Source organism: Scyliorhinus torazame, chromosome 1 (assembly GCF_047496885.1).
Source record: "Scyliorhinus torazame isolate Kashiwa2021f chromosome 1, sScyTor2.1, whole genome shotgun sequence".
Lineage (NCBI taxonomy): Eukaryota > Metazoa > Chordata > Chondrichthyes > Carcharhiniformes > Scyliorhinidae > Scyliorhinus > Scyliorhinus torazame.
Window position 1 is genome coordinate 276,785,207 of NC_092707.1, and position 26,215 is coordinate 276,811,421.

Below are 26,215 nucleotides of genomic sequence, written 5' to 3' on the forward strand. Positions count from 1 at the left end.
CTAATTGTTATTCCTCAGCTATTGAACTGGAGATTAAGTGACAAAATTGCATAATAAAGATGATGGTCGAAGGTGCATTAGAGGATAGGACAGTTTTTGGAATGGAAGTGTTTAGAAGCAGTGGTCAAGTACAGAATGTACTTTTAAAAAATGAAAGAATGGAGGGCAGCAGTTTTGAACATCATAGAATCTCCTGCACCTTTTAATCACTCAAACCATATGTTTCCACAATTGGATAATGGCTGTTTTCAGACTTTATCTTCGGATTTCTGCCCAAACACAGGCAGCACCATGACCTCCACCATGGGTCGGACAAAGAGGCAGGTCCCAAATCCACCCTGGTGTAATGGGGATCAAATCCAGCGCTGATGGCCCCAATATCTTCCACAGCGGCCAGCCAACTGATCGGATTGTAACCTCTGATTGTAACCTTAACTCCAACAGCACAAAATTCAAAAAAGGTATGCCAATAGGTATTGTTTAACAGGACGGGCTCCTTTGGTTTGACCAATCGTTCCATTCAATAGATGCAAGTGCGGGAAGAACGCCATTATTATAAATAACTCACCACATTATTTTTATCTAACACCAAAAATTGCTTTGAAAGAAAAACACTAGGCCAGTTTATTAGTCACTAATCAGGCATCTTTTAATGGGCAGAATTTTGGATTGTGACGTGCCAGTAAAATCAGCTTGAAACTGCGAAAACCACTGATCTACCAACAAAATATTAATTACAACACAAGTCATGATCATAAACCATTTCTTGCAACATTACATATGGACGTATAGTGCAAGTTGGTGTCCGTTTCAAAAACAGAAAACTATGTACATGACTGATGTTAAGAATCCATGTATATAATATGCTTCTCAAATTTAATTTAAGGCCATTTTAGAAAGGGAAGTTAAAACAATTTGAGACTTTGTTACATTACAAAATACAGTTGGAATTAAATATTGAAGAATTAATCATCCAGGATCTTATGTCAGAAATATGGAATCTTGTGCGCAACAAAATATGAAAGATCATGGTGTATTGGTGACAGATGGATCTCGAGAAGATAAAATGCTGCAGTCTGACATCACTTGGAGTGCATCTTCTTCTCAGAACTGCATAAATAGAATGTTTAACATTTAGCACTGGAACACAGATTAACAGTACAGCTGCAAAACAGAATTGTACAAATGAATTTGCCATGGATTCCTTTCCTGGAGATCCTCTTTTTAAATAGAGATCCCCACTCTTCCAACAGCACTTTTTGAAGTTTATATATCCATCAAGGTGGGGGACATCAGTTCCAGAGTTGGAACACTTTGGTTCTCAATTTGGTCACCCAATCATAGTCAGCACCAAGTTCGTCAGGTTAAACCATAGGGTGGGTGTCTGGGGAATTGATAATGGAAAGTGGTGAGACGGCGGGTGAATTGATTAGGCATTTTGCATCAGTGTTCGCTATATAGAGGATACGAGTAACATCCCAGAAACAGCTGTAAATCAGGAAATGAAAGGGAGAGGGGAATAATCACCATCAAAGTGGTATTGAGAAGATTGTTGGGTCTGCAAGCTGACAAATCCCAAGTGGCTAATGAAATAGTTGATGCACAGGTTTAAATTTTGCAAAATTCCCTAGATTAAGGGAAGACTCCATTAGATTGGAAAAATAGCAAATATTCAAAAATGGAGATGGCGAGAAAGAGGGAAAACAACAAGCCTGCTAACCTAACATCTGTCAAATGTTAGAAGCTATTACTAAATCCAAGCAGAGTCAACATGGTTTTTTGAAACGGAAATCATATTTAACAATTTATTGGAGTTCTTAGAGTTACAATTTTTTATTTGTTCATGGGACATGGGCGTCGCAGGCGGTGCCAGCATTTATTGCCCATCCTTAATTGCCCTTGTGGGGGCAGTTAAGAGTCAACCACGTTGCTGTGGTACTGGAGTCACATGTAGGCCAGATCAGGTAAGGATGGCAGATTTCCTTCTCTAAAGGGGCATTGGTGAACCAGATGGGTGTTTATGACAATCGACAATGGTTTCATGGTAATCATTAGACTTTTAATTCCAGATTTTAAAAAAAATTTTTTTTTAATGTATTTTATTCCAAACTTGTGCAAATGGTTATAAAACATAAGCAGTCCGGGGAACATACTCGCCAACACACAATTATACAGTGTACACAAATATTTTCCTATTTTCACCCCCCCCCCCCACGACAAACAACTCTTCAAATATGGCCACAAACATTCCCCACCTTGCCTCAAAGCCCTCCGCTGAGCCCCTCGGTTCGTATTTGATCTTTTCCAGATGGAAATGATGGAATGCCAACTGCCATTCCAATAAGATTCTTGGCCGGGCAATCAGAGAGGCGAAGGCCACGACATCAACCGCCATCAGCTCCGGTTTCTCCGATATCCCAAATATTGCCACCAAACCTCCTCCCCCACTATCCTGGTTAGTGGCACGAAGACTCCCGCCCAGTATCTCCCTAACTTCTCTCAGCCCCAGAACATATGTACGTGGTTTGCTGGTCCCCACCCACATTTCTTGCACTCGTTTGCCATTCCCTGGAAGAATCCACTCATTCTTGCCCGAGTCACCTTAGGTATTCCTTGAACTGGATCAGGGTTATCCTCGTGCACAAGGAAGTCACGTTTACCCTGCGTAGCGCCTCACTCCACACTTTTATCTCCCCATCCAGCTCCCACTCACTTCTTCTTAATCTTCACCTCCCTGCTCTCCCAGCCACCCATGTGTCTCTATCCTGCCGTCCCCTTCCACGTCCGGAAGCAGCAGTCACTCCAACAGGGCATACCTCAGTAGCCTGGGGAATCCTTTCCAAACCTTCCATGCAAAGTCACTTACCTGCGAGTGTCTAAACTCATTCCTCTCGCGAGCTCTACCCACTCCTTCAGGTACTCTATTCTGGCAAACCTCTCTTCCAGGTACAGATCCTCACCTTAACCAGCACCACTTCTCTCCACTCCCTATACATGGTGTCTGCCCCACCCTCTCCGCTCGAATCAGTGGTTTTCGCACAGCGGCATCATGACTGACCCCGCCTATACTAAAGTGCCTCCTCAGCAGGATCCAGACCTTTACTGTGGACTGTACCACTGTGCCCTCCGTGTATTTCCTTGACGCCATAGCCTACCGCCGTCACCATAGCCTGCAGGCTGGACCCCCTACAGGATTCTTCATCCATTCTGCCCCTCTCCTTCCCACCACCACTTCACCTTCTTCATGCTCGCCGCCCAATAATAACGCAGCAGGTTTGGCAACGCCAACCCTCCTTCTAATAATAATCTAATCTTTATTATTGTCACAAGCAGGCTTACATTAACACTGCAATGAAGTTACCCTGAAAAGCCCCTAGTCGCCACACTCCAACACCTGTTAGGGTACACTAAGGGAGAATTCAGAATGTCCAAATCACCTAATATCGTGTCTTTTGGGACTTGTGGAAGGAAATCGGAGCACCCAGAGGAAACCTACGCAGACACGGGGAGAACGTGCAGACTCCGCAGTGACCCAAGCCGGGAATCGAACCTGGGACCCTGGTACTGTGAAGCAACAGTACTAACCACTGTGCTACAGTGCCACCTCTGCCTCTGTAGCAGGGTCCTCTCACCCCATGGAACCTTCCCTGTCCACACAAAGTCTGAGATATTCGTATCCAGTTTCCAGAAAAGGCCTTTGGTACAAAATTCAGAAGCGTCTGGAATAAGAATAGAAACCTCGGCAGGACGTTCATCTTCACCACTTGGACCCTCCCTGCCAGAGTCAGATGCAGCGTGTTCCACCTCTTCATATCCACCCTAACCTCCTACACTAGCTTGGTTAGATTCGACTTATGCAGTTTCGCCCACTCTCTTGTTACCTGAATCCCCAGATATTTAAGCCCATCTCTGCTACTTTAAATTAACCCCCTAGGTTGGCTCGGTGACCCAGCTTGATCAACAGGAGCACTTCACTTTTCCCTACATTTAATTATTTATTTATTTAAAATTTAGAATACCCAATTTTTTCCCCAATTTCAGGGGCAATTTAGCGTGGCCATCTACACATCTTTGGGTTGTGGGGGTGAAATCCACGCAGCATCGGGGAGAATGTGCAAACTCCACACGGACAGTGACCCAGGGCCGGGATTCGAACCCGGGTCCTCAACGCCGTAGGCAACAGTGCTAGCCACATGCCACCATGCTGCCCACTACGTTTACTTTATATCCTGAGAACGCCCCAAACATCCCCAACAGGCCAATCATCTCCCATGCTCTCCAGCAGGTCTGACACGTGCAGTAATAGGTCGTCCACATATAGCGACACTCAATGCTCCCTACTCCCCATGTAATACCGTGCTACTCTGCCCTAAGGGCCATTGCCAGAGGCTCTATAGCTAGCTCAAATAGCAGTGGTGTCAGCGGGCACCCCTGCCTTGTTCCCCCGCGCAGCCCAAAGTTTTGTGAACCCATATCATTGGTCTGCGCACTCGCCACTGGTGCCACCTATAACAGGCGCACCCACACCACAAACTTCGACCCAAACCCGAACCTTCCCAGGACCTCAAACAAGTACCGCCACTCCACCCAGTCAAATGCCTTCTCGGCATCCATGGACACCGCTATCTCCAATACCAGTCCTCTCGACGGAGTCATAATCACATCACAAGAGAGCTGCCTGCCCTTTATGGAATCTGTCTGGTCCTCCGTGACCACCCCGGGACACAACCTTCCATCCTCCCCACCACCAACTGAGCCAGCAATTTTACATCTGTGTTTAACGGCAACATGGACCTGTACGACCAACATTCCAATGGGTCCTTCCCCTTCTTAAGTATCAATGTGATGGTGGTTGTCTACATTATCGTCTCCGGCAGCTCCCCCTTCTCCAGCGCCTCATTGAACACCCCCAAGAGATGCGATGCCAGGTCCGTCGCAAACTCCTTATAAAATTCCACCAGATAACCATCAGACCCTGGAGCCTTGTCCGACTTCATAAACTTGTACTGTCCAATACCTCCCTAAGCCCCAAGGGCTCTGCTAGCGCCTGCCTCTTCCTCCAACTGCAGAAACTCTAGCCCATCCAAAAACCTCTTGTCCTCTTCTCCAACCCACGGGTCTGCCCTGTACAGCTCCTTATAGTATTCCCTAAACGTCTCTTTTATCCTCCCCGGCTCCATCACCACCTCCCGGTCTCTGTCCGTATCCTCAACCTTTCCCTGGACATGGCCAGCCTCCGTAGTTGATGTGCTAACATTCGACTTGCCTTCTCCCCGTACTCGTATTGCACCCACCTTGCACTGCGCAGCTTCCACCCACCCTCACTGTCATCAACTTATGAAATTCCCCCTGCAACTTTATCCTTCTCGCCAATCCCTCTGTGGTGGGCACCCACGAATACCCCCCATCTACTTTGATTAATTCCAGATATTTTGGAGTTTAAATTCCATCACCTCAGCTCAAGTACTGCATACAGTTCTGGCTGCCACATTTTAGGAAGGAATTGAAGGCATTGGAGAGTGTGCAGAAAAACAGATGGCCAGATAGATGACACAAAAGGTTGGCTGAGTGATGGATAGTGTGGAGGTTAGCTATAATCTCCAAAATGATATAGATGGGTTGGGGGAGTGGGTGATAAGCTGGAATTTAACACCGAGAAGTGTGGGGTCATGCATTTAGGGAAGTCAAACAGTTATAGGGAGTACACAACAAATGGGAATACACTAAGAGGGGTAGATGAAGTGTGAGATCTTGGTGTACAAGTACAGAGGTCCCTAAAGGCAGCAGTTCAAAGTCGACAAGATTGTAAAGAAAGCATATGGAATGCTCTCCTTCACTGGCAGAGGTATAGAATATAAAAGTAAGAATATAATATTGGAATTGTATTAAACACTGGTGAGGCCACAACTGGAGTAGTGTGTGCAATTCTGGTCACTACATTACAGGAAGGACGTAATTGCTCTAGAGTGTAGAAGAGGTTTACAAGAATGTTGCCAAGGCTCGAAAAGTGTAGTTACGAGGAGAGATTGGATAGGTTGGGGTTAATTTCCTTGGAACAAAGAAGGCTGAGGGGGTGACTTAATTGAGGTGTGCAAAATTATGAGGGGAAGAGATAGAATGGACGGGATAAAATTACTTCTCTTGGTGGAGAATTCTAGAACCAGAGGACGTAGATTGAAGAGGCAAATGGTGTAGAAGGGACATGAGGAAGAACCTTTTTTATGCAGAGGGTAGTGGGAGTCTGGAATTTGCTGCCCGAGTTGGTGATAGAGGCAGAAACCCTAAACTCAAGTACCGGGATCTGCATCTTAAGCGCTATAAGCTACAGGACTATGGGCCGGGTGCAGGAAGGTGGGATTAGAAAGGACACCTGAATATCCTTGGACTGGCACGGACAAGATGGGCCGAACGGCCACCGTTTGTGCTGTAGATTTTCTATGGTTCCATGGATAAGAGACCTCATTATGAAGATAGATTGGCGAAGTTGTGACTCTGTTCCTTGGAGAAAAGGCAGAGAGGAGATTTGATAGAAGTATTCAAATCATGATGGGTCCGGACAGAGCAGACTGGAGAAACTGTTCCCATTAGTGAAAGAATAGAGAATGAGGGGGCGCAGATTTAAAATAATTGGCAAAAGCAGAACGGTATGAGAAAAGACTTTTCGCACAGCAAGTGGTTCAGGTCTGGAATGCACTGTCTGGGAGGTTGGTGGAGGCAGGTAAGAGGAAATTTGATGATTAATTAAAAAGAAAATACCTACAGGTTTATGGAGAGAAGGTTGGGGAATGGCACATGGTGAAATGCTCATTTGGAAAGCCAGTGCAGATATGATGAGCTGAAAGGTCTCCTTCTGTGCTGATACAAGAATTGAACAGCTGGTACCACAAAGGAACGATGCACAAACAGCGCCCCTTTGATGCGGTCATTCGCTAACATCCTCCAATAACACAGCCATGGATCATAGAAACAGAGAAAATAGAAGCAGTAGGCCATTCGGCCCTTCAAGCCTGCACCACCATTCAATATGATCATGGCTGATCATGCAAATTCAGTATCCCACTCCCGCTTTCTCTCCATATCGCCTGATTCCTTTAGCTGCAAGGGCCACGTCCAGCTCCCTCTTGAATATATCCAACAAACTGGCCCCAACAGCTTTCTGTGGTAGAGAATTCCACAAGTTCACAACTCTCCGAGAGAAGAAGTTCTTCCTCATCTCAGTCCAAAATGGCCTTAGGCTGTTACCCCTAGTTCTGGACGTCCCCAACATCGGGAACATTCTTCCCGCATTTAGCCTGCCCAGTTCCATCAGGATTTTATATGTTTTTGTGAGATCCCCTCTTATTCTTGTAAACTCCAGCGAGTACAAGCCCAGTCGATCCAGTCTTTCTTCATATGTCAGTCCTGTCATCCCGGGAATTAGTCTCATGGATCTTCGCTGCACACCCTCAATATTAAGAAAGTCCTTCCTCAAACTAGGAGACCAAAACTGCACACAATGCTCAAGGTGTGGCATCACCAAGGCCCTGTATAACTGCAGCAGGACATCACTACTCCTATACGCAAATCCTCTCGCTATGAAGGCAAGCATGCCATTAGCTTTCCTCATTGCCTGCTGTACCTGCATGGCAACCTTCAGCGACTGTCCAACCATGACACCCAGGTCTGATTGCACTTCCCCTTTCTCTAAACTGCCACCTTTCAGATAATAATCTGCCTTCCTGTTTGTGCCACCAAAGTGGATAACCTCACATTTACCCAAATTATATTGCATTTGCCAAGTATTTGCCCACTCAGCCAGCCTGTCCAAATCACCTGCAGCCTCTTTGCATCCTCCTCATAAGCACACACTGCCACCCAGCTTAGTGTCGTCTGCAAATTTGGAGATATTGCACGCAATTCCTTCGTCCAAATCATTAATGTATATTGTGAACAGCTGGGGTCCCAGCACTGAACCCTGCGGTACTCCAAATAGTCACTGCTTGCCACTCTGAAAAGGACACGTTTATTTCCACTCTCTGCTTCCTGTCTGCCAACCAGTTCTAGATCCACGTCATTACATTACCCCTAATACCATGAACTTTAATTTCACTAATCTCTTGTGTGGACCTTGTCAAAACCTTTTGATCGTCCAGATACACAACATCCACTCATTCACCCTTGTCCACTCTACTAGTCATATCCTCAAAAAAATCTGTAGTCTAGTGTGTCATAAGAATCCTTGCTGTGCCAGGGCAAACCACATAACAACAGTCACTTTACCACTTCTGTGACACTAGTGGCAAATTTCACTGCATTTTTAAATGACTGGGGGTGGTCCTACCAGTTGAAAGGTAGGATGCAGATTGAAGGCAGGTCATTGGTCCTCCAGGCTAAAACTTGTGCATGTAAAAAAAGCCTCTCATCACAAAGACCAAACAAGACAAGTCAGCAAGAGTTCCAAATATAATGAACAATTAGTCACTGCTGGATTAATGGCAAGAGAATATTCTGATCAGTGTTAAAAGTTGCGCTTTGGACACAGTAGTGGAAGAAATGGCTTGCCTTTCAAGTCGAATAACAACATGGGGGTCTTGGTAGATTCTACACTAACCATGTTCAACCAATGGATGGAAGCAAGCAAGAAAAACAGCAGAATGTTCAAATCCTGAATCAGAACTGTTAAACACAATACAGCACGGTAGCATTGTGGATAGCACAATTGCTTCACAGCTCTAGGGTCCCATGTTCGATTCCGGCTTGGGTCACTGTCTGTGTGGAGTTTGCACATCCTCCCAGTGTGTGCGTGGGTTTCCTCCGTGTGCACCGGTTTCCTCCCACAGTCCAAAGATGTGCAGGTTAGGTGGATTGGCCATGATAAATTGCCCTTAGTGTCCAAAATTGCCCTTAGTGTTGGATGGGGTTACTGGGTTACGGGGATAGGGTGGAGGTGTTGACCTTGGGTAGGGTGCTCTTTCCAAGAGCCGGTGCAGACTCGATGGGCCGAATGGCCTCCTTCTGCACTGTAAATTCTATGATAATCTATGAGATAGTGATGATCGAACTGTAGAGTTAACAGAGTTCAAACCAGTAATATTTAGGAGTGTATTTCAGCAAGTCCTTCTTCAGGCAGAAAGCAACAATACTTGGAATGGACTTCTGGAGTGGCAAAATGCTTGGATGTATTTAATAACAATTAGTACTGGGCTAATATAGATCAAAATGGTCTCCTGATCTATTATCATTGAATGTGATATGAACTGTAAATCCAATGCCCTGATTTGTGCAAGTACCGTGTAACAAAACGACTGATTTCATGAAATTACATTCCCCGATTAGGAGAAAAGGACTGCAAACAGACTTCACTGATGCAAGAAACATGCAAAAGAAACTGTGAATTTAAGGGTGATGGAAGCAAATGAGTAAGCTATCTTGCATAAATTGACTGACTCTAGGCTTTACAGCCAGTATTAAACAACCAGGACATTAGACACGCTAGGGAACAACTTTTGATAAAAAGAGAAATGGGAATTGTGCAAAAGGGTACTCAATCATGTTTTTGTCACAGCCTTTTGACAGTTATATCACAAATGCTTCTCTAAATCCACAATTCAGTGTGAATTTGAGTTGGTACAAGCCTACCCCATCAAAATGTTTCGCCTTTCTCTTGGATTTGTATACATAATCTGAATGTACGAGCAATTCCACAACACGGGAGCTCACTGTAAGGGTGCTAGCTTTCATCAACACCGGAATTCCCAAAGTCAATCCAAAGTTTAGCGGGGCAAAGTGTTTACAGCGTGTCCCTCAACTGTTTTTGGAAACAAATAACACTTACTTGTGTTTGATCAGCCGGCCAGCCTGAATGAGCTGTGCAGTTTCGTTAGTGCAATGGCAGGCAAACAAGAACCAGTTTCTGGGCTGCACCTTGTAGGCAAATCGCATGAAAAGCAGAGAGTAGCAGCACAATGCTGTGAAAGAGAATAGGAGCCGGTCATTTTGTGTGTAGGACACTGCATTATTAAATGTTTAATTACATTCACCTCCCAATTGCTGGACAAATGCTAAACCCACAGCAGTGTTTTGACCACTATTAGATCAAATCTCAAAGGTCCACAACAAATACAGTTTTTAAAATGTGCCACTTATTTGCATCACATTGAACAAATTGCAAGATAAAGGTCAACTTATTTTGAATCAGATGTAATCTATAAAAGCAGGGATCTGGAGGGTGATTAGTTAAAATATTAGTTCATCAGAAAGTTTAAAAACTACAGTAAGCTGCTCAAAAACTTTCAAGGGCCTACTGAATCCATGTAAACATATGTAAAATAGAGCAAATTGTTGCCAACAACTGCACAGTTCCCAGGATTCCCCATGAAAAGCTAAAATGTGTGAAATGAATAAATTTTAAAAAATAACAAGGGAAATTACAGCGGTGTACAAATGCAATGTGCAGAAAGAGCTTCCATACACTTTTCATGCAAAGAATCCCTTGCAAATATTCACACTATTGGAAACCTTTGCTTAACGTCCAGAAGACCTCCATCAGTCATCAAATGGAAATCAGTACAGGAATCACAGAAAATAAAAGATTCAGGATGGAGCACCATCTCAACAGTTACAGGAAAATGTAAACTCCTGTTTGAAAGCCTTTCTCACATAGAAATAGGTGCAATATTTTCAAAACCAATAAAAATGCCTAAATAAATACTTTTATCAATAAAATTTGTTATTAATCGGACAAACGAGAAATTAAAAAGATGGGTTATTCTGCTAATCTGTTATTTGTGCACAAGCTCATGGTAGACAGTGAGAAATTGATTAGGTAGGGAATAAATAAATATGTGGCAGATTGCACTGATTCAGTTAGGACAAAGGTCAGTGTATTAATAAGTGCGAAAGATAGTGTAAATAAATGAAATAGTGCCTCACTCTTGTTGAAATAAGTTAACTGAAGCCCACTTAAATACTAATGCAGCCTAATATAGAGCACGAGTGGAAAAATACTACAGGTCCACAAAAGGGACACTCAATTCTATCAATTATTACATAATTTCCATGTATATATTGCATTAAATAGAGTTGTTGCTGCACGGGAAAATTTTTTAAATTTTATTTTACACATCCACAGAACATTGGAGCATTTAATGGGTGTCAAACATCTGCTGAAAAATGTTAATTACTCATCTATGAACTTGCACATACGGCATCTCTCGACTACAAAGAGAATATCGAGAGGATATGTTGGCATATTTTCCCCAAGACCTCCCAATGGAGCAAATCCACCGTGGAGTGGTATGCTTCCTCAAAAAAAAAAGCACAAAATTAACCAGAGTAGTTTCCTCACCCCTTCTAGCCTTCAATTATAGTGGCTTTCGTAGAGTTATGGCACCAAATCATATCTCCCAGTAAAGAAACCACCAAAGATCTTAAAGCAGGGTGAGCGCGCGCAGACTGTAGAATTAAAACTCACTACATTTCTGAACATTGTAGCCACGTAAAATGGCTGCGTTCCGATTAATCTGGCCAAAACCCAGTTTGAAATGGCTAACCCGAAAGACTGCTGGGAAAAGCAGCTAACAAGACACAAGCAGGCAGCTGCAGACAGTATTGCATATTCGGCTCTGGGGAAGTTAGCCCAGATCGATACTCAGGGCTATCAACAGCCCATCAACCCAGGTATTTGCAGTTACATTCAGGACTGTTTGCAGCCCATCTATCCAGACATCTGCAGTTAAATCGGCTATCCCCGGGAACAATTGCAACATATTAGCAATTGAATACCGGGCCAGACCTGTCGGCGCCTGCAGTGGCCGAAACAAAGACAGGCGAACGACCACCCCCCGATCGAGGAATCGCCTCACCATTGGACACATCGACCCCAGGGATTGGGAACAAATCCAATCACTTGGGACTCAGGGTCAAGGGCCGCCCCGGGAGGCGGGAAGCCCCTGGGCCCTATAAAAGTGAGGGGGCAAGTTCAGATCTCTCTCTCTCTCCTCTTCGCCTGCTCGAGACCTTCGCAAGAACAGCAACCGGCAACAGTAAGTTTGAATCCAGCGATCGCTATCCGGTAGAGACACCTAGCCGACCTGTAGCAGCCTTTTGAATCCCGCGGGCCAGATCTGATTGGACAAGCCATTCGTTTCCCTGACCTGGTGGGCTCTTCCTAAGTTAAGTATTGGCCAGTAGTGATAGGTTTATTATATAGAAAGTAGTATTAGGGTATTAATATTGCTTGTTGTATATAATAAATGACCGTTGTTTTAATCCTTACTAAGTGGCGTGCTGTATTATTAATCATAACCTGAACTTGAACCATGTGGCGGTATCATAAAGATACCTGGCGACTCATGAGCAAAGGTGACGTAATCAGAGCAAATAGACTAAGGTTAAAAAGAACAACATCCTTCCAATGTTTCTAGCTTAAGTGCACAAGTTTGAAGAGTTCAAGTCATGGGTAGCTTCCTCAGAACCATCGCTTCAGTTTTAAACAAGGTACATGTCAAGCAGTTTTGAAGCTCTCCCTGCCTCATATTCCAAGCAATACCCCTAGCTGAATATCACTGCAAATAGTGAATTTATAATTTGAATTGTCATGGGAATGTCACTTTAAGAAATGTTTGTCTTCGCAAGTGGCTGCAGTGATGTCAGTGTGTGGGTGGAGCCGGGCTCTAGCACTGCTTTTTACTTTCGTTTTGAGCTGGAAGGTGTTTTGTAGCTGAGTTTTAGTTTAGTTTTCAGTTGGGGAGCTGCATTCAAGCAAGACATGTATTTTGATTTCTCTCTCTGCAGGCTAAAGAATGTCTCCAGACCACTTGATACCTGCTTTCTCTGTCGAGAATTCAAATCGATTGTCTTTGTTAAAAAGGGTTTTTGACTTATGGATGTTGTTAGGAAAGTTACTAAGGGCTACCTATAGAGTACGGTATCTTTGGGGGGAGTATCAGTGTTGGTAGTTGATAAGCTGTTTACTGTCTGCTTATAAAATGTTAACTGCATTCATAGAATAAACATAGTTTTTGTTTAAAAAATACTTTAGATTAAAAAATACTTTAGATCTCTGTTGCATCACACCTGTAAAGTGGGCCCTTGTGCTCCCCATAACCAAAATCTATTCAAAGTTGTGGGTCAGGTGAACTCCATGATATACTAGTGTTCTCTAAACCCTGCCCCATAATAAAATAAACAAAAAGAGGGTTGAATGAGGGCTTTATTACAGATTTCCTGCTGTCCCATTTGCGCACCACACAGCATGAAGAGTTTTAGGAAACTTTGATTTACCAAATGTCATTCTGCCACTGATGATCTCTGGAGTTTTCTTCATATCAGTAAAAGCAGCAATGGGCAGTCCCCAGTTAGCGAAAGGACCCCAAAAGTGCTAAAAGCAATAACCAAAAGAAAAGAGAGAATTAAAATCAAATTAACTCATTGCTCAGTTTCTCAACCATAAATAAGCTCAAAAGATAAGCTTATACAAAGAGATTCCTTATACATCTTCTCAGCCTTTCAAAAACAGATAAAATTATTAACAGTATGTCAGCCCATTGAATTTTGCTGTTATGTGGGTGGCATGGTGGCGCAAGGACCCGGATTCGATCCCGGCCCCAGGTCACTGTCTGTGCGGAGTTTGCACATTCTTCCCATGTCGGCATGGGTCTCACCCTGACAACCCGAAAAGAGGTGCAGGGTAGGTGAATTGACCACGCTAAATTGCCCCTTAATTGGGAAAAAAAACTGGATACTCTAAATTCATTTCAAAAAAAGAATTTTGCTGTTATATTTTAACAGCCAACACAGGAAAGCCATTGCAGCCTCGTAAATGGGTCTTAGACTGACCCTTATAAAATATAGATTAGCAAGCATTGGGGTGAAAGGATCTTGGTGCAAGGTAGAGTAATGGGCAGCAGAGTTTTGGATGAGTTTTAGAAAAGTGGAGGACAAAACACATAAACTGCACAGATTTGGAACAGTCAGGTCTAGAGCTAACAGAGGTATGGATGAGGGATAGCTGATTTATGCCTTTGATGGTTTAGCTAGCATTTCCTAAAATAGAGCTAGCCCATTCAGAAGAAAAAGCTGGAAGCTCTTCTTCAAGAAAAGGATAGCAGAAACCTGAAACGCTTCCCCAAAAGCCTGTGGAGGTTGGGTCAATCCTTGCTTACAACACTGTAGATTGATTCATTTTTGTTAGGTGAGGGTGCAAAGAATCATATCATAGAATCATAGAATTTACAATGCAGAAGGAGGCCATTCAGCCCATCGAGTCTGCACCGGCTCTTGGAAAGAGCACCCTACCCAAGGTCAACACCTCCACCCTATCCCCATAACCCAGTAACCCCACCCAACACTAAGGGCAATTTTGGACACTAAGGGCAATTTTAGCAAGGCCAATCCACCTAACCTGCACATCTTTGGACTGTGGGAGGAAACCGGAGCACCCGGAGGAAACCCACGCACACACGGGGAGGATGTGCAGACTCCGCACAGACAGTGACCCAAGCCGGAATCGAACCTGGGACCCTGGAGCTGTGAAGCAATTGTGCTATCCACAATGCTACCGTGCTGCCCAGTAAAGAGGCATATAGTAAAGAGATACAAGAATAAAGGCAGCAAAAGGGGTGTGGATCAAAGCGCAAATTCACTGCTTTACTAAATTGCAGAATATCCTACACTTGCCCCATATGACTGCATTGCTCAGTATTCATGCCAAACGGGGCAGGTAGAATCATAATTGATAAAAATTACAACACTGAAGTAATTACGCAACATATTTAAAATTACTCTGGCTTACCGTGCTAATAAGTGATCATCCAGCATGTTTGTTTATGTGGAACAGAGAAAAAAAGATAATTAATTTTTGCAGTGTAAAAATGCTCAATAATATTGTGTATGATTCCACAATCCAAGCAGCCAGTCAAGGCAAGCCTCAATGCAACACACTGGAGATGATCAGATTTGATAAGAGAGTCCCTAACATCCTTAAAGTTCACTGGTCATGTCTAACTTTCCCCAACTTACACACTCAGCAAGCATCGGAACCAATTTTAAAGAAGGACCAACCTCATTTCTTAACAGACAGAAGTGCACAAACATAAAGAAATAAAAGTTGAGCCTGGTCTTAAACCTGCAAGCCCACTAAAAAGGACTGAGGTGTACACTTCGCGGCCTGGGATTTGAAAGCTACATGGCCCAAGGCCTAGGCATTTTTGGTTTTGCGGTGTTCATAAACATAGCATTTGGCAAACCTCATTTTGAAGACAGCGATCAGTAAAATTGGCTTTGTTACAAAAAAAATTAATAAATGCAAAATTGTGACATCTACCTACTCAGTGATATGCTATCTTATTGGATATTATTGTGCAAAGTTTGAATTTTGAACAATGATAATAATTTAATTCTGTTCAAGAAACATAACACCCATGTTAAATAATGAAATTAAGAGAGCAATATTACCAATAGCCTGCATCACTGAACACAGTAGTGTATTAAGGTCAAAAAAACAGATCAACATAGGGGCAGAATGGGCCACTGAACCCTTCAAGCTTCCCCTACTAGTCAATTCAATCATGGCTGATCTTCCATTTCATCTCAGCCCTGGTTGAAACATTCAGCATTAATGGAAGTGGATGTGGTTGGGTCCAGACATTGACGGCTGAGGAGTCAAATCACGTGACATTTGCTGAATTGGCAGACACAATCGCACAGCAGACATGGACAGGCAATCTGCCTCAGCTATTACAGAAGAACAGGCAGCTCAAGCTCGAATTTCTGAATCTAAAATTGGATACGGGCACATAACTCCACACAGCTTATCATTACTGCAATTCTGCTGCGGGCAGAATAAAGTGAGTCTTCTCGATCACTATTTAAAATTTACAAACTGTAGCACAAGTTGGTCTGCAAAATGATTTTAAAAGGTGCATTTAAAAAAATATAAAAAACAGTTTAATAAAATTCAACAATGGGTTATTTTAAACCATGTGTAAGATTACCATAATAGTATTTGGATAGTGGTAATCCCAGGCAAATTGTTATAATTTATAATACAAATTGAAACAGCCAACTCTAAATCTGGAAAATTTTAAATTCTTTACAACTGGAACATGTGTTGGTTGCGTTAATATTGAAATACTTCCTGATAAACAAGTGAACATCACACAATAGTTTACTAAGAACTTTTGGCTATTGGAGAAGATCCACCAGAAATTTACATTCAAGAAAAGTTCTATAATTAACATGCACCGTAAGATAAGAAACTAATGAATATTAAAATTAACAAAATAGATTGCACGGTCATCTTTCAGCTGACACCAGACATATTTGAATAATTAGTCTCCATTCAAATTCCTTAAAATGCTATCTGGGGGGCAGCACAGTGGCGCAGTAGTAGCACTGCAGTCTCACGGCGCCGAGGTCCCAGGTTCGATCCTGGCTCTGGGTCACTGTCCGTGTGGAGTTTGCACATTCTCCCAGTGTTTGTGTGGGTTTCGCCCCACAACCCAAAGATGTGCAAGGTAGGTGGATTGAACATGCTAAATTGCCCCTTAATTGGAAAAACTTAATTGGGTACTCTAAATTTAAAAAGAAAAAAATAATACTATCTGGGGGAAAAAAGCAGTACAAACTAACTTCAAAACTAATTTTGAGAAAGCAGTACAAACTATCTTCAAAACTAATTTTGAAGAAGATTTTTGTTAAATGTTAGAAAACCCAGATATCACTGAAACATTAGACCATAAGCCGTAGGAGCAGAAGGCGGCCATTTGCCCCATCAAGTCTGCTCAGCCATTAAATGTGATCATGACTGATCTGATATTCCTCAACTCCACTTTCCCGCCTTATCCTTAAAACCCTCGATTCCCTTACTAATTATGTATGGTAATCTTAAATATTGTTTGAATTTTTTGTTGGATGGTTTAGCTTAGGGGCTGGTTTAGCTCACTGGGCAAATCGCTGGCTTTCAAAACAGACCAAGGCAGGCCAGCAGCACGGTTCAATTCCTGTACCAGCCTCCCCGAACAGGCGCCGGAATGTGGCGACTAGGGGCTTTTCACAGTAACCTCATTGAAGCCTACTTGTGACAATAAGCGATTTTCATTTCACATCACAATCAGAAGTTTGTACTATGTTGACAAATACATTTTGGGAAGAGCAGACAACACAATTCCATTATTATCTGGAGTATATTTTTTAAACAGAGTCCTATTATTATCTGCAGAGAAAACTAACCAGGGTGCATGTGAAGTAGGAGTGCAGGGGAGCTAAAACAACTAAGAGGTTACTTTTGACATTGAAAGGTTATTGAAATTAAAAAAGTTAACCAGAAAACAATTAATTAGAAGAAAATGTGCAGTAAGTGTCCAATGGAAAACTACTTGGGATCACAATAGTTTGGAACGCAGGTTTTGAAAGATCTCGTAGTTCAGGATAGCAATAAAGAAAGAAAATGTTGGGGGTCTATTCTCAGGAGCCCAGAGCATAAAAACAATAATAGAGTAGGGCAAAACCCTTAATTAAAGGAAAATGCTTTGATAAGTCCCACAGAGGCTAAAATCCAAACAGTGTTGATATTGTAGAATTTCAGTTCGTTTTTAAAATAATACAATCAAATTAATATATAATAAAATAAATTCAATTCAAATTTTGGCTTTATTTTAAAGACAGCATATGCCTGATAAAAGTTTCAGAAAGCAGTTATAAAAGTACCTCTCAAAGTCACTATAGATGGAGAGGAGACTGAATCACGCTTTCAAAAATATAAAGGGATTAGTTAAAATTACACCATTGAGCTCATACAACTATATTATGAAAACCAGACAAAAGGCTATTCTGGTGAATCAACAATGGGAATGTGCACTAAACAAGAACCAATATGAGCTGATGGACAAAGTATTGGAAAAGAATGAACAAATGCAGAGCGTTAACAGGCAGAATTAGCTTCGGCAAACCTTTCCCAAATTAAAATTATGATACCTTAAATAAATGAGATACAGACTTTCATTTAATTAGACAAAGGTTTTTTCCTCTGTGTGAGAAGAGCACTGTGTGTGTTCCGGGACAGACAAGGCTCTTCCAGCTGGTGGAGTTAAAGTTCTGGCATGAGCTGCGCAATGCAAGAAGGGTTCTACCTGGCTGAAAATGAAAACCATAGCTAGTGATTAACATAGTAAATGTACTGTAATTACTCCCCAAGGAGCACTTGACCCAAATTGTACCATTCATTAGTTACAACTTGGCATTTGGGATAAATTTGTCACATATTTGGAGAAAAACGAAAATGATGAATATGCTACAGGGAGGTAATTAGAGCAAGTGAAAGCACAGAACTCATGAATGCTGTGGATCCTTCACATAACGAACTGTACGGAGCAAAAATGCAGCTCTTGAATTTTATAAATTACCATAACTAATAATAAATAAATTACAATAATCAGGGCAGGACCTACTCAGTTAATGGCAAGGTGTTGGGGACAGTTATAGAACAAAAGAGATCTAGAAGTATGTATGTGCGGCGTTTGCACTTTCTCCGTGTCTGCGTGGGTTTCCTCCTGATGCTCCGGTTCTCCCCCCCCCCCATCCAAATATGTGCAGATTAGGTGGATTGGCCATGCTGAATAGCCCTTAGTGTCCAAAAAGGGCGGGAGGGGTTACTGGGTTAGGCTTAGGTAGGGTGCTCTTTCAAAGGGCCAGTGCAGACTCGATGGGCCGAATGGCCACTTTCTGCACTGTAACATCTATGATTTTATACAGGTTCATTGCTCCTTGAAAGTGGAGTCACAAGTGGACAGGGTGGTGAAGAAGGCATTCGGCATGCTTGGTTTTCATTGGTCAGAACATTGAATATACGAGTTGGGACGTCTTGGTGAAGTTGTACAAGACATTAATCCGGCCACACTTGGAATACGGTTCTGATCACTCCATTATAGAAAGGATATTATTAAACTAGGAAGCGTGCAGAAAAGATTGACTAGAATGCTACCGGGACTTGATGGTTTGAGTTATAAGGAGAGGCTGGATAGACTGGGATTTTTTTCTCTGGAGCGTAGGAGGCTTAGGGGTGATCTTTTAGAGGTCTTTAAATAATTAATGGGATAGATAAGGTTTCTAGTCAACATCTTTTCCCAAATGTTGGGGAGTCTCAAACTAGAAGACTAAAGAAACTAAAAGATCAGGTTTAAGGTGAGAGATACAAAAGGGTCCAGAGGGGCAATTTTTTCAAAGAGAGTGGTGAGTGTTTGGAATGAACTGCCAGGGGCAATAGTAGAGGCAGGTACAATTTTGTCTTTTCAAAAGCATTTAAACAGTTATACGGGTAAGATGGGTATAGAGGGATATGGGCCAAATGCTGGGCAATTGGGACTAGCTTAGTGGTAACTGAGCGGCATGGACAAGTTGGGCCGAAGAGCCTGTTTCCATGCTGTAAACCTCTGGGAATTGAACCGTGCTGCTGGCCTGCCTTGGTCTGCTTTCAAGGCAGGCCAGCAGCACGGTTCAATTCCCATATCAGCCTCCCCGAACAGGCGCCGGAATGTGGCGACTAGGGGCTTTTCACAGTAACTTCATTTGAAACCTACTTGTGACAATAAGCGATTTTCATTTCACTATAACTGGGAAATTTAGGTACTTTCTGAAAGCCTTTAATTCAGACTACCTACTGAAGCATTACATTAATTACAACAGCCCACAGATCCATGCTGGTATTTCTGCTCCACATGAGCCTCCTCTCATACCCCTTTATCTCACCGCATCAACACATCCAACTATTCCTTTCTCCCCATATATTTATTTTGTTTGCTCTGAAATGAATCAATTCTATTTTTTACTACTTCCTGTGGTACCAAATGGCTCAGAGGTTATCTTCAAAGCGCCAGGGTCCCAGGTTCGATTCCCGTTTGGGTCACCGTGTGCATGTTCTCCCCGTGTCTGTATGGGTTTCTTCCAGGTGTTGCAGCTTCCTCCCACAAGTCCTGAAAGACATGCTGTTAGGTGAACTGGACATTCTGAATTCTTCCTCAGTGTACCCAAACAGACGCCAGAGTGTGGCGACTAGGGGCTTTTCACAGTAACTTCATTGCAGTGTTAATGCAAGCCTACTTGTGACACTAATAAAGATTATTATATTCTCACCCCTCTCCAGCGAACAAAGTTTTTATTAGTGACTCTCTTATATTTATTTATTTTGTCCCATCCTTAAAGTTACAAAGCCAATGCACAGAGTGGACAGGGCAAACCCTTAATCCAACTCATTGCTTGCTCCAAAAAACAATTCAAATTCAAACCAATTCCTGGTCTCCATACAAGATCCAAGCTGACAAGAAAAGACATTGCACCTCATCTTGGGTTTGATCTGATGCTTGATCTTAGCCAAAAGGCCGAGAAGCGATGACTCTTATATTTATGACCCTTGTTCTGGTCTCCATCACAGATGGAAACACCTTCTCAATGTTGACCCTACCAACCTCTTTCATAATCTCAATGACTTCTATCCAGACATTGTTCAGCCTTAATCTTTTCGAGAGTGTGTTGTGCTGCCAATCACATTAAAACATATGTAGAAAGCTCACAAATTGAGGGAGTTTGAAGGGGTTACGATGGCTCCATTTACACTACATAGGATATTTCCCAACAATTGCATATATTCATACATTAGAGATGATACCCCCACCACATAGGACATCCCATTAACAATGACAGAATTGTGATGCAATAGCAATATGGAGATGTAAGCAACTTCAAATTCACTAAAAACAAAGATCACATTGCAAAAAGCACAATGTGGAACAAAATCTTTTGTACTTCTTTTCTAGTTTTAAAATTGTGCAATGTGAATCATTAAACAACCAAAAATAATAAACTTATTTCTATTGTGAACACACTTTACACAAAAAGAATAATCTGAACTGGGGTGAATAAGGGACATAATTCTGCCAGGAGCACATATGTATCAGCAATAACACTTTTTCCCACAGAGTCAAAGGGTCATAGCCTCATGTCCAACTCCATGACATGGAGCAGATCTTCAAGGTTGGTGTTTTAAGTTGGTACACTCATGGAATACTGAATTCTCAGAAGTGTCATCCCTCGGACCAGATACTCCTTTATAAATGGCTTCTGTGGTACTCGTACGGACAAACAAAAAGAGGAGGTGTCCTGATGCCCTGGCCACAATTTATTCCCCAGTTATGATCATCAACAGCACATTTGACACTCTGCAGTTTATGGGAGGTTGCTCTGCACATATCTGGCATTGATATTTGCCAACATAACAGCAAGAAACAGTGAATTGTCCGGACAGTTTTTGGGGCATCCTGGTGGGACAAGGGGGTGGGGAGCAGTGAAAGCTCAGTTGGTTGAACAGATGGTTTGTGATGCACAGCAATGCCAAAGCACAGGTTCATTTCCTATACCGGCTGAGGTTATTCATGAAGGCCCGCCTTCCCAACCTTGTCTCTCACCCGAGGTGTGGTGATCCTCAGGTTAAACCACCAACAGTCAGCTCTTCCCCTCAAAAGGGGAAAGCAGCCTATGGTCATTGGGATTATGGTGACTTTACTTTTACTTACTACTGTGAGGTGCAGCTCAAACTGTGATTGTTGCCATCCAAGCCAGCCAATATCCCATGAACCCCTGCCCTGAGATATCCATGCCCAGTGGCATCATAACAATTCAATGTCAACTGGAGCCATTGAGTGATTGTTAACCTCAACACCGCACTATAACTACTTCCCAAACCTTATTATCAAAAAAATGAAGATGCTTGAAAGTACAGACCTTGGATATGGCTGAAGAGAGAGGTGCTGCTGAAGCGTGTCCTCAGGACAATCACACGAATGCCATATTTCAGAGAACTATAATTCATAGGTTGCTGATTGGTTTAATTATTGATCACTATTGGTTTAATTATAGATCGCCATTAACAAATGACCGTAATGTAGAGACGGAAGGACATGAGGCAATGTGGCTATTGGCTCACTCAGCCTGCCTGGGGTGCGGTATGACAGGCGGGGACCGCGACTCGGCCTCCCTCCCCGGAAGAGAAGCCTGGGCCTCTCCCGTTGAGGCCGGAGCTATTCGCTCACCTCATTAAATAGTCGCGGAGATCCTTGCTCTTGAGGTAGTCCAAGGCCTTGCGGGCCACAGTCCCGGCCATGACGGCGACTCAACGGAGGTGAACACACACGGATGGAGGGAGGTCGATCCTGAGCGGCTTGAAGGACAAACAAACAAATCCTTTCACCCACTTCACCTTCCTCGCCCAGAGCACGCCGGGATAGCCGGGTCGCCCGTGGAGGACCCAGGGACATCCTAGATCGGTGATTGGTGGTTGCTGCCCCCCCCGCCCACCACCCCCTACGCAAACCAATCGGTGATTGGTGGTTGCTGCCCCACCCCACCCCTGCCACCCCCTACGCAAACCAATCACGGCTCGGAGACGAGGGAGCGCGGCGGAGGGGGAATGCGACTGCGCGAGAAAAATGTGCCAGCGAAGTCGCGGAACAATCGCGGGGCGTGTGGTTCTGCGATGTGGGCGGGGTTATCAGCGCGGCAGTCGGTGGGGAGGTGAGCCGCCATCGTGGTTGCTCGGCAACCCCTTGTGTAACGCAGTAGTGAGGGGGCGGAATAAGAAGCGCAGGGTCGCTTGGTAACCGCGCGTCGTGGCTTGACGCACGAGTGGGAGGGGCAGGATTGACAGTCAACAGCGCAGGATGTGAGGAGAGGCGGTTCAGGGGCGCGACTGCGCGAGCGGGGAACGCGCGCAGAGGGAGTCAGTTGCCGGGCAACCTCCTTGTGTGACGCAGCTGTCATGTGATGCAGGGAGGTCACGTCCTGAAGAGGGTTTGACATTTGACTTGTTGACAATGGAATCATCACAGCAAGAATGAAGAGCCACACACCCAATAAGGAACTAAGATTTAGGAAATTTGCCCCATCGTATTATTAATTGGTGAAAACAAGAACACTCATTACAAAAAAGCAAATTTCCCTCATGTAGAGACGGTATTCAACAATTGAATGACCCCTCATCTCATTGCTGTTTGTGGGGACCTACAGCCTGCAATATGATTTGTCTATATAACTGCAGCTCAAAAATAAAATTCACTGTAATGTGATCTGTGATGGAAGTGTGGTGTGTAAATGCACCTTCCTCTCTTTGCTATTGCTGTAGCTCAACACTGGATGGCACAAAACCCACATCTTTTAGTCTAAGGTGGGAAGCTCAATTTTCCAGTTCTTCATTCTATCTGCAACTACTGTGGAAATCTTGACTGTACAAAAGGCAAATAATTGGGAAGAACATGCAAATGAATTCCCAGCGATGCAACCAGTGCATCTAAAGAGCTGCAGGATTGAAATGTAAGTTCAACACAATGGAAATACCTCCGGAAAAGTCGAGCTCATTATTTAGTGAGCCTGACAACCTGTTTTAGGCTTATAAAGTTTTTTTTTAAAGCTCTACTTCAGGGAAGAAATAAACACCCCTGATGTTTTGACTTGCCTAGCATGAGGATGTATATGGCAAGAACGTCAAACAACAAATCCTGTCTCTGTAACTTCCTCCAGCCCCACAACACTCTGATATCGTTGCACTCCTCTAAATCTGACCTCTTGTGCATTGCCAATTTTGATCACTCCAACATTGTTGGTGTTGCTCTTTTTAGCCTTAGTTTATTAGCTCTGATTATGTCACCTTTGCTCACGAGTCGCCAGGTATTTTTCTGATACTGCCACGTGGTTCAAGCTTGAGTTATGATTAATAAGTCAGCACACCGCTTAGTAAGATTGAAATCAACGGTCATTTATTATGTACAGCAATCAATACTTACACAATAATCCTACTATCTACATCAAAACCTACCACTACTGGCCAATACTTAACTTTAGGAGATGGCCCACCAGGTCAGGGAAACAAATGGTTTATCGAATTGGATCTGGCCTGCGGGATTCAAAAGGCTGATACGGGTCGATGGCTAGGAATCTATCGGGTAGCGATCGCTGGAGTCAGACTTCATGGGCGGGATTCTCCACTCCCACGCCAAAGTGGCCACGCCATCGTGAACGCCGTCGAGGTTCACGACGGCGCGGAACGGTCCCGACCGATTCAGGCCCTGAAAATGGGCCAGGATCGGGGCAGCGTCATGTACACGCGCCAGGCCTTGTCGCCCGCGTAAAAGCGGCGCCGCATAGATGACGCGGCCGGTGCCGCATAACGGGCGTCATCCGCGCATGCGCGGGTTGGCCGGCGCCAACCCACGCATGCGTGGTTGTCATCCTCTCTAAATCCGCCCCGCAAGAAGATGGGGGACGGATCTTGCGGGGCCGCGGAAGGAAGGAGGTCCTCCTTCAGAGAGGACGGCCCGACGATCGGTGGGCACCGATCGGTGGCCACCCCACATTCCAGGTGAAGCCCGGTGCAGGATCCCCCGTCGCCCCCCCAGCGTTCACGCACCGCCCACGACTGCAGCGACCAGGTGTGGACGGCGCCGGGGGGAACCCGCCGTTTTAGCCTGGCCGCTCGGCCCATCTGGGCCTCAGAATAGCGGGGGTGCCGGAGAATCGCCATTTTGGGTGTCTCCGGCGATTCTCCGGCCTGCGGCCCGCGAAACACGACCGGGCCGTTCCTGCTGCTTGGGAGAATCGCGGGAGGGCGTTGGACTGGCGTCCCCGGAAATTTTGGCGGCCCAGGCGATTCTCCCAACTGGCGTGGGAGTGGAGAATCGCGCCTACTGTTTCTGGTCGATGTTCTTGCGAAGGTTGCGAGCAGTTGAAGAAGGGAGAGAGAGAGAGATCTGAACTTGGCCCCTCACTTTATAGGGCCCAGGGGCTTCCCGCCTCTCGGGGCGGCCCTTGACCCTGAGTCCCAAGTGATTGGACTTGTTCCCAATCACTGGGTTCGATATGCTCCAATAATGGGGCAATTCCTCGATCGGGGGGTGGTCGTTCACCTGTCTTTGTTTCGGCCACTGCAGGCGCCGACAGGTCTGGCCCGGCATTCAATTGCTAATATGTTGCAATTGTTCCCGGGGATATCCGATTAAACTGCAGATGTCTGGGTTGATGTGCTGCTAATAGTCTTGAGTATCGATCTGGGCTGACTTCCCCAGAGCCGAATACGCTATTCTGTCTGCAGCTGGCCGTTTGTGTCCTGTTGGCTGCTTTTCCCATCAGCCTTTTTAGTTAGCCATTTTAAATCGGGTTTTGGCCAAATTAATAGGGAATCAGCCATTTTAGGTGGCCACATTGGTCGCGCCTTATAATTGCCTAAGCCCCAAGCTCGGGAGTTCCCTCCCTACATCTCGCTACCTCATATTCTTCCTTTAAGACACTCTTTGAAACCTACCTCTTTGATCAAACTTTGGCTCATCTCACCATTTTTTTATTCGTTCAGGGTGCCAGTGGCTTGGTCAGCAATTATTGCCCATTCCTAGCTGCCCTTGGACTGAGTGGCATTTAAGAATCAACCACATTGCTATGGGTCTGGAGTTACATGTAGGCCAGACCGAGTATGGATGACAGATTTCCTTCCCTAAAGGACATCAGTGAACCAGGTGGGCTTTTACGACAATGGACAAAATAGGCTTTTAATCCAGACTTATAGTGAAATTTAGGGGTTTGAACCCAGGGCCCCAGAGCATTGGCTGGGTCTCTGGTTTACTAGTCTAGTGACAATACCACTATCTCCTTATATGCCTTGGTGTCCTCTTATTTTATAATACTCTCGCGAAGCTCTTTGCAATGCTTTATTATATAAAGGTGCTGTATTAATATTAATTATTGTTGCAGTAATATTCCACACGGGACTTATGGGGTGGGAATGATTATCTTCTTCTGGTTCTCGCGGAATACAAGCTCCCCCGCTTCCATTTATAAGAGGTCCATGGATAAGAGGTCGGCCAGTTAGACATCGATCAGATACAGACCTGGTAGGGCCTATACCATCACTGTAAATATATCAAAGTCCATTACTTTATTCGGTGTGGACTCCCCGTGTCATTATTAAAGATGCTTTAATTAAGGAATTAAAACAAATTAGATGAAAGTTTTATTAAAGTACTTTTATATGGGCAATTAAAAGCATCAACAAGCACAGTTTCAAAAACCCCATGACAAAAAATGGGGTCCTTCTCCTAGCCATGTGACCCCACTGCTTCTCCTGACACTAAGTCTTGCATAATCTCCAGCGAGGTGGCATTTGCCTTGAGCTTGTCCAGCAAGTAAGCCAAAACCCTTCACC

General features: G+C 44.1%; 1 protein-coding gene and 1 pseudogene across 2 annotated transcripts; both read right to left on the reverse strand.

Annotated features, from left to right (window-relative positions):
• Positions 1-623: 623 nt before the first annotated feature.
• mpc1 (mitochondrial pyruvate carrier 1) lies at positions 624-22,264 on the reverse strand. Of its 2 annotated transcripts, XM_072506454.1 has the most exons (5): positions 22,062-22,264; positions 19,423-19,426; positions 13,264-13,360; positions 9,815-9,947; positions 624-1,110 (listed from the first exon to the last, which is right to left on the reverse strand). In XM_072506454.1, the coding sequence occupies exons 1-5, from the start codon at positions 22,130-22,132 to the stop codon at positions 1,083-1,085; spliced, it is 333 nt and encodes a 110-aa protein (XP_072362555.1). In that variant the 5' UTR covers positions 22,133-22,264; the 3' UTR covers positions 624-1,082. The 2 variants fall into 2 exon arrangements, with proteins under 2 accessions (XP_072362555.1, XP_072362545.1); XM_072506444.1 differs by lacking the exons at positions 624-1,110; positions 19,423-19,426; positions 22,062-22,264 and adding an exon at positions 14,774-15,041 and having other exon boundaries at positions 9,811-9,947.
• LOC140430261 (U2 spliceosomal RNA) lies at positions 20,157-20,366 on the reverse strand (annotated as a pseudogene).
• Positions 22,265-26,215: the final 3,951 nt, after the last annotated feature.

Coding starts and splice junctions, on each gene's coding strand:
- mpc1 (XM_072506454.1), bottom strand. CDS start 22,132: ATGGCCGGGACTGTGGCCCGCAAGGCCTTGGACTACCTCAAGAGCAAG. Junction 9,948..13,263: donor CAGTGGCAGAATGACATTTG/GTAAATCAAAGT, acceptor TCTCTTTCACAG/CATTGTGCTGCTACTCTCTG. Junction 1,111..9,814: donor GGCCGGCTGATCAAACACAA/GTAAGTGTTATT, acceptor CTATTTATGCAG/TTCTGAGAAGAAGATGCACT.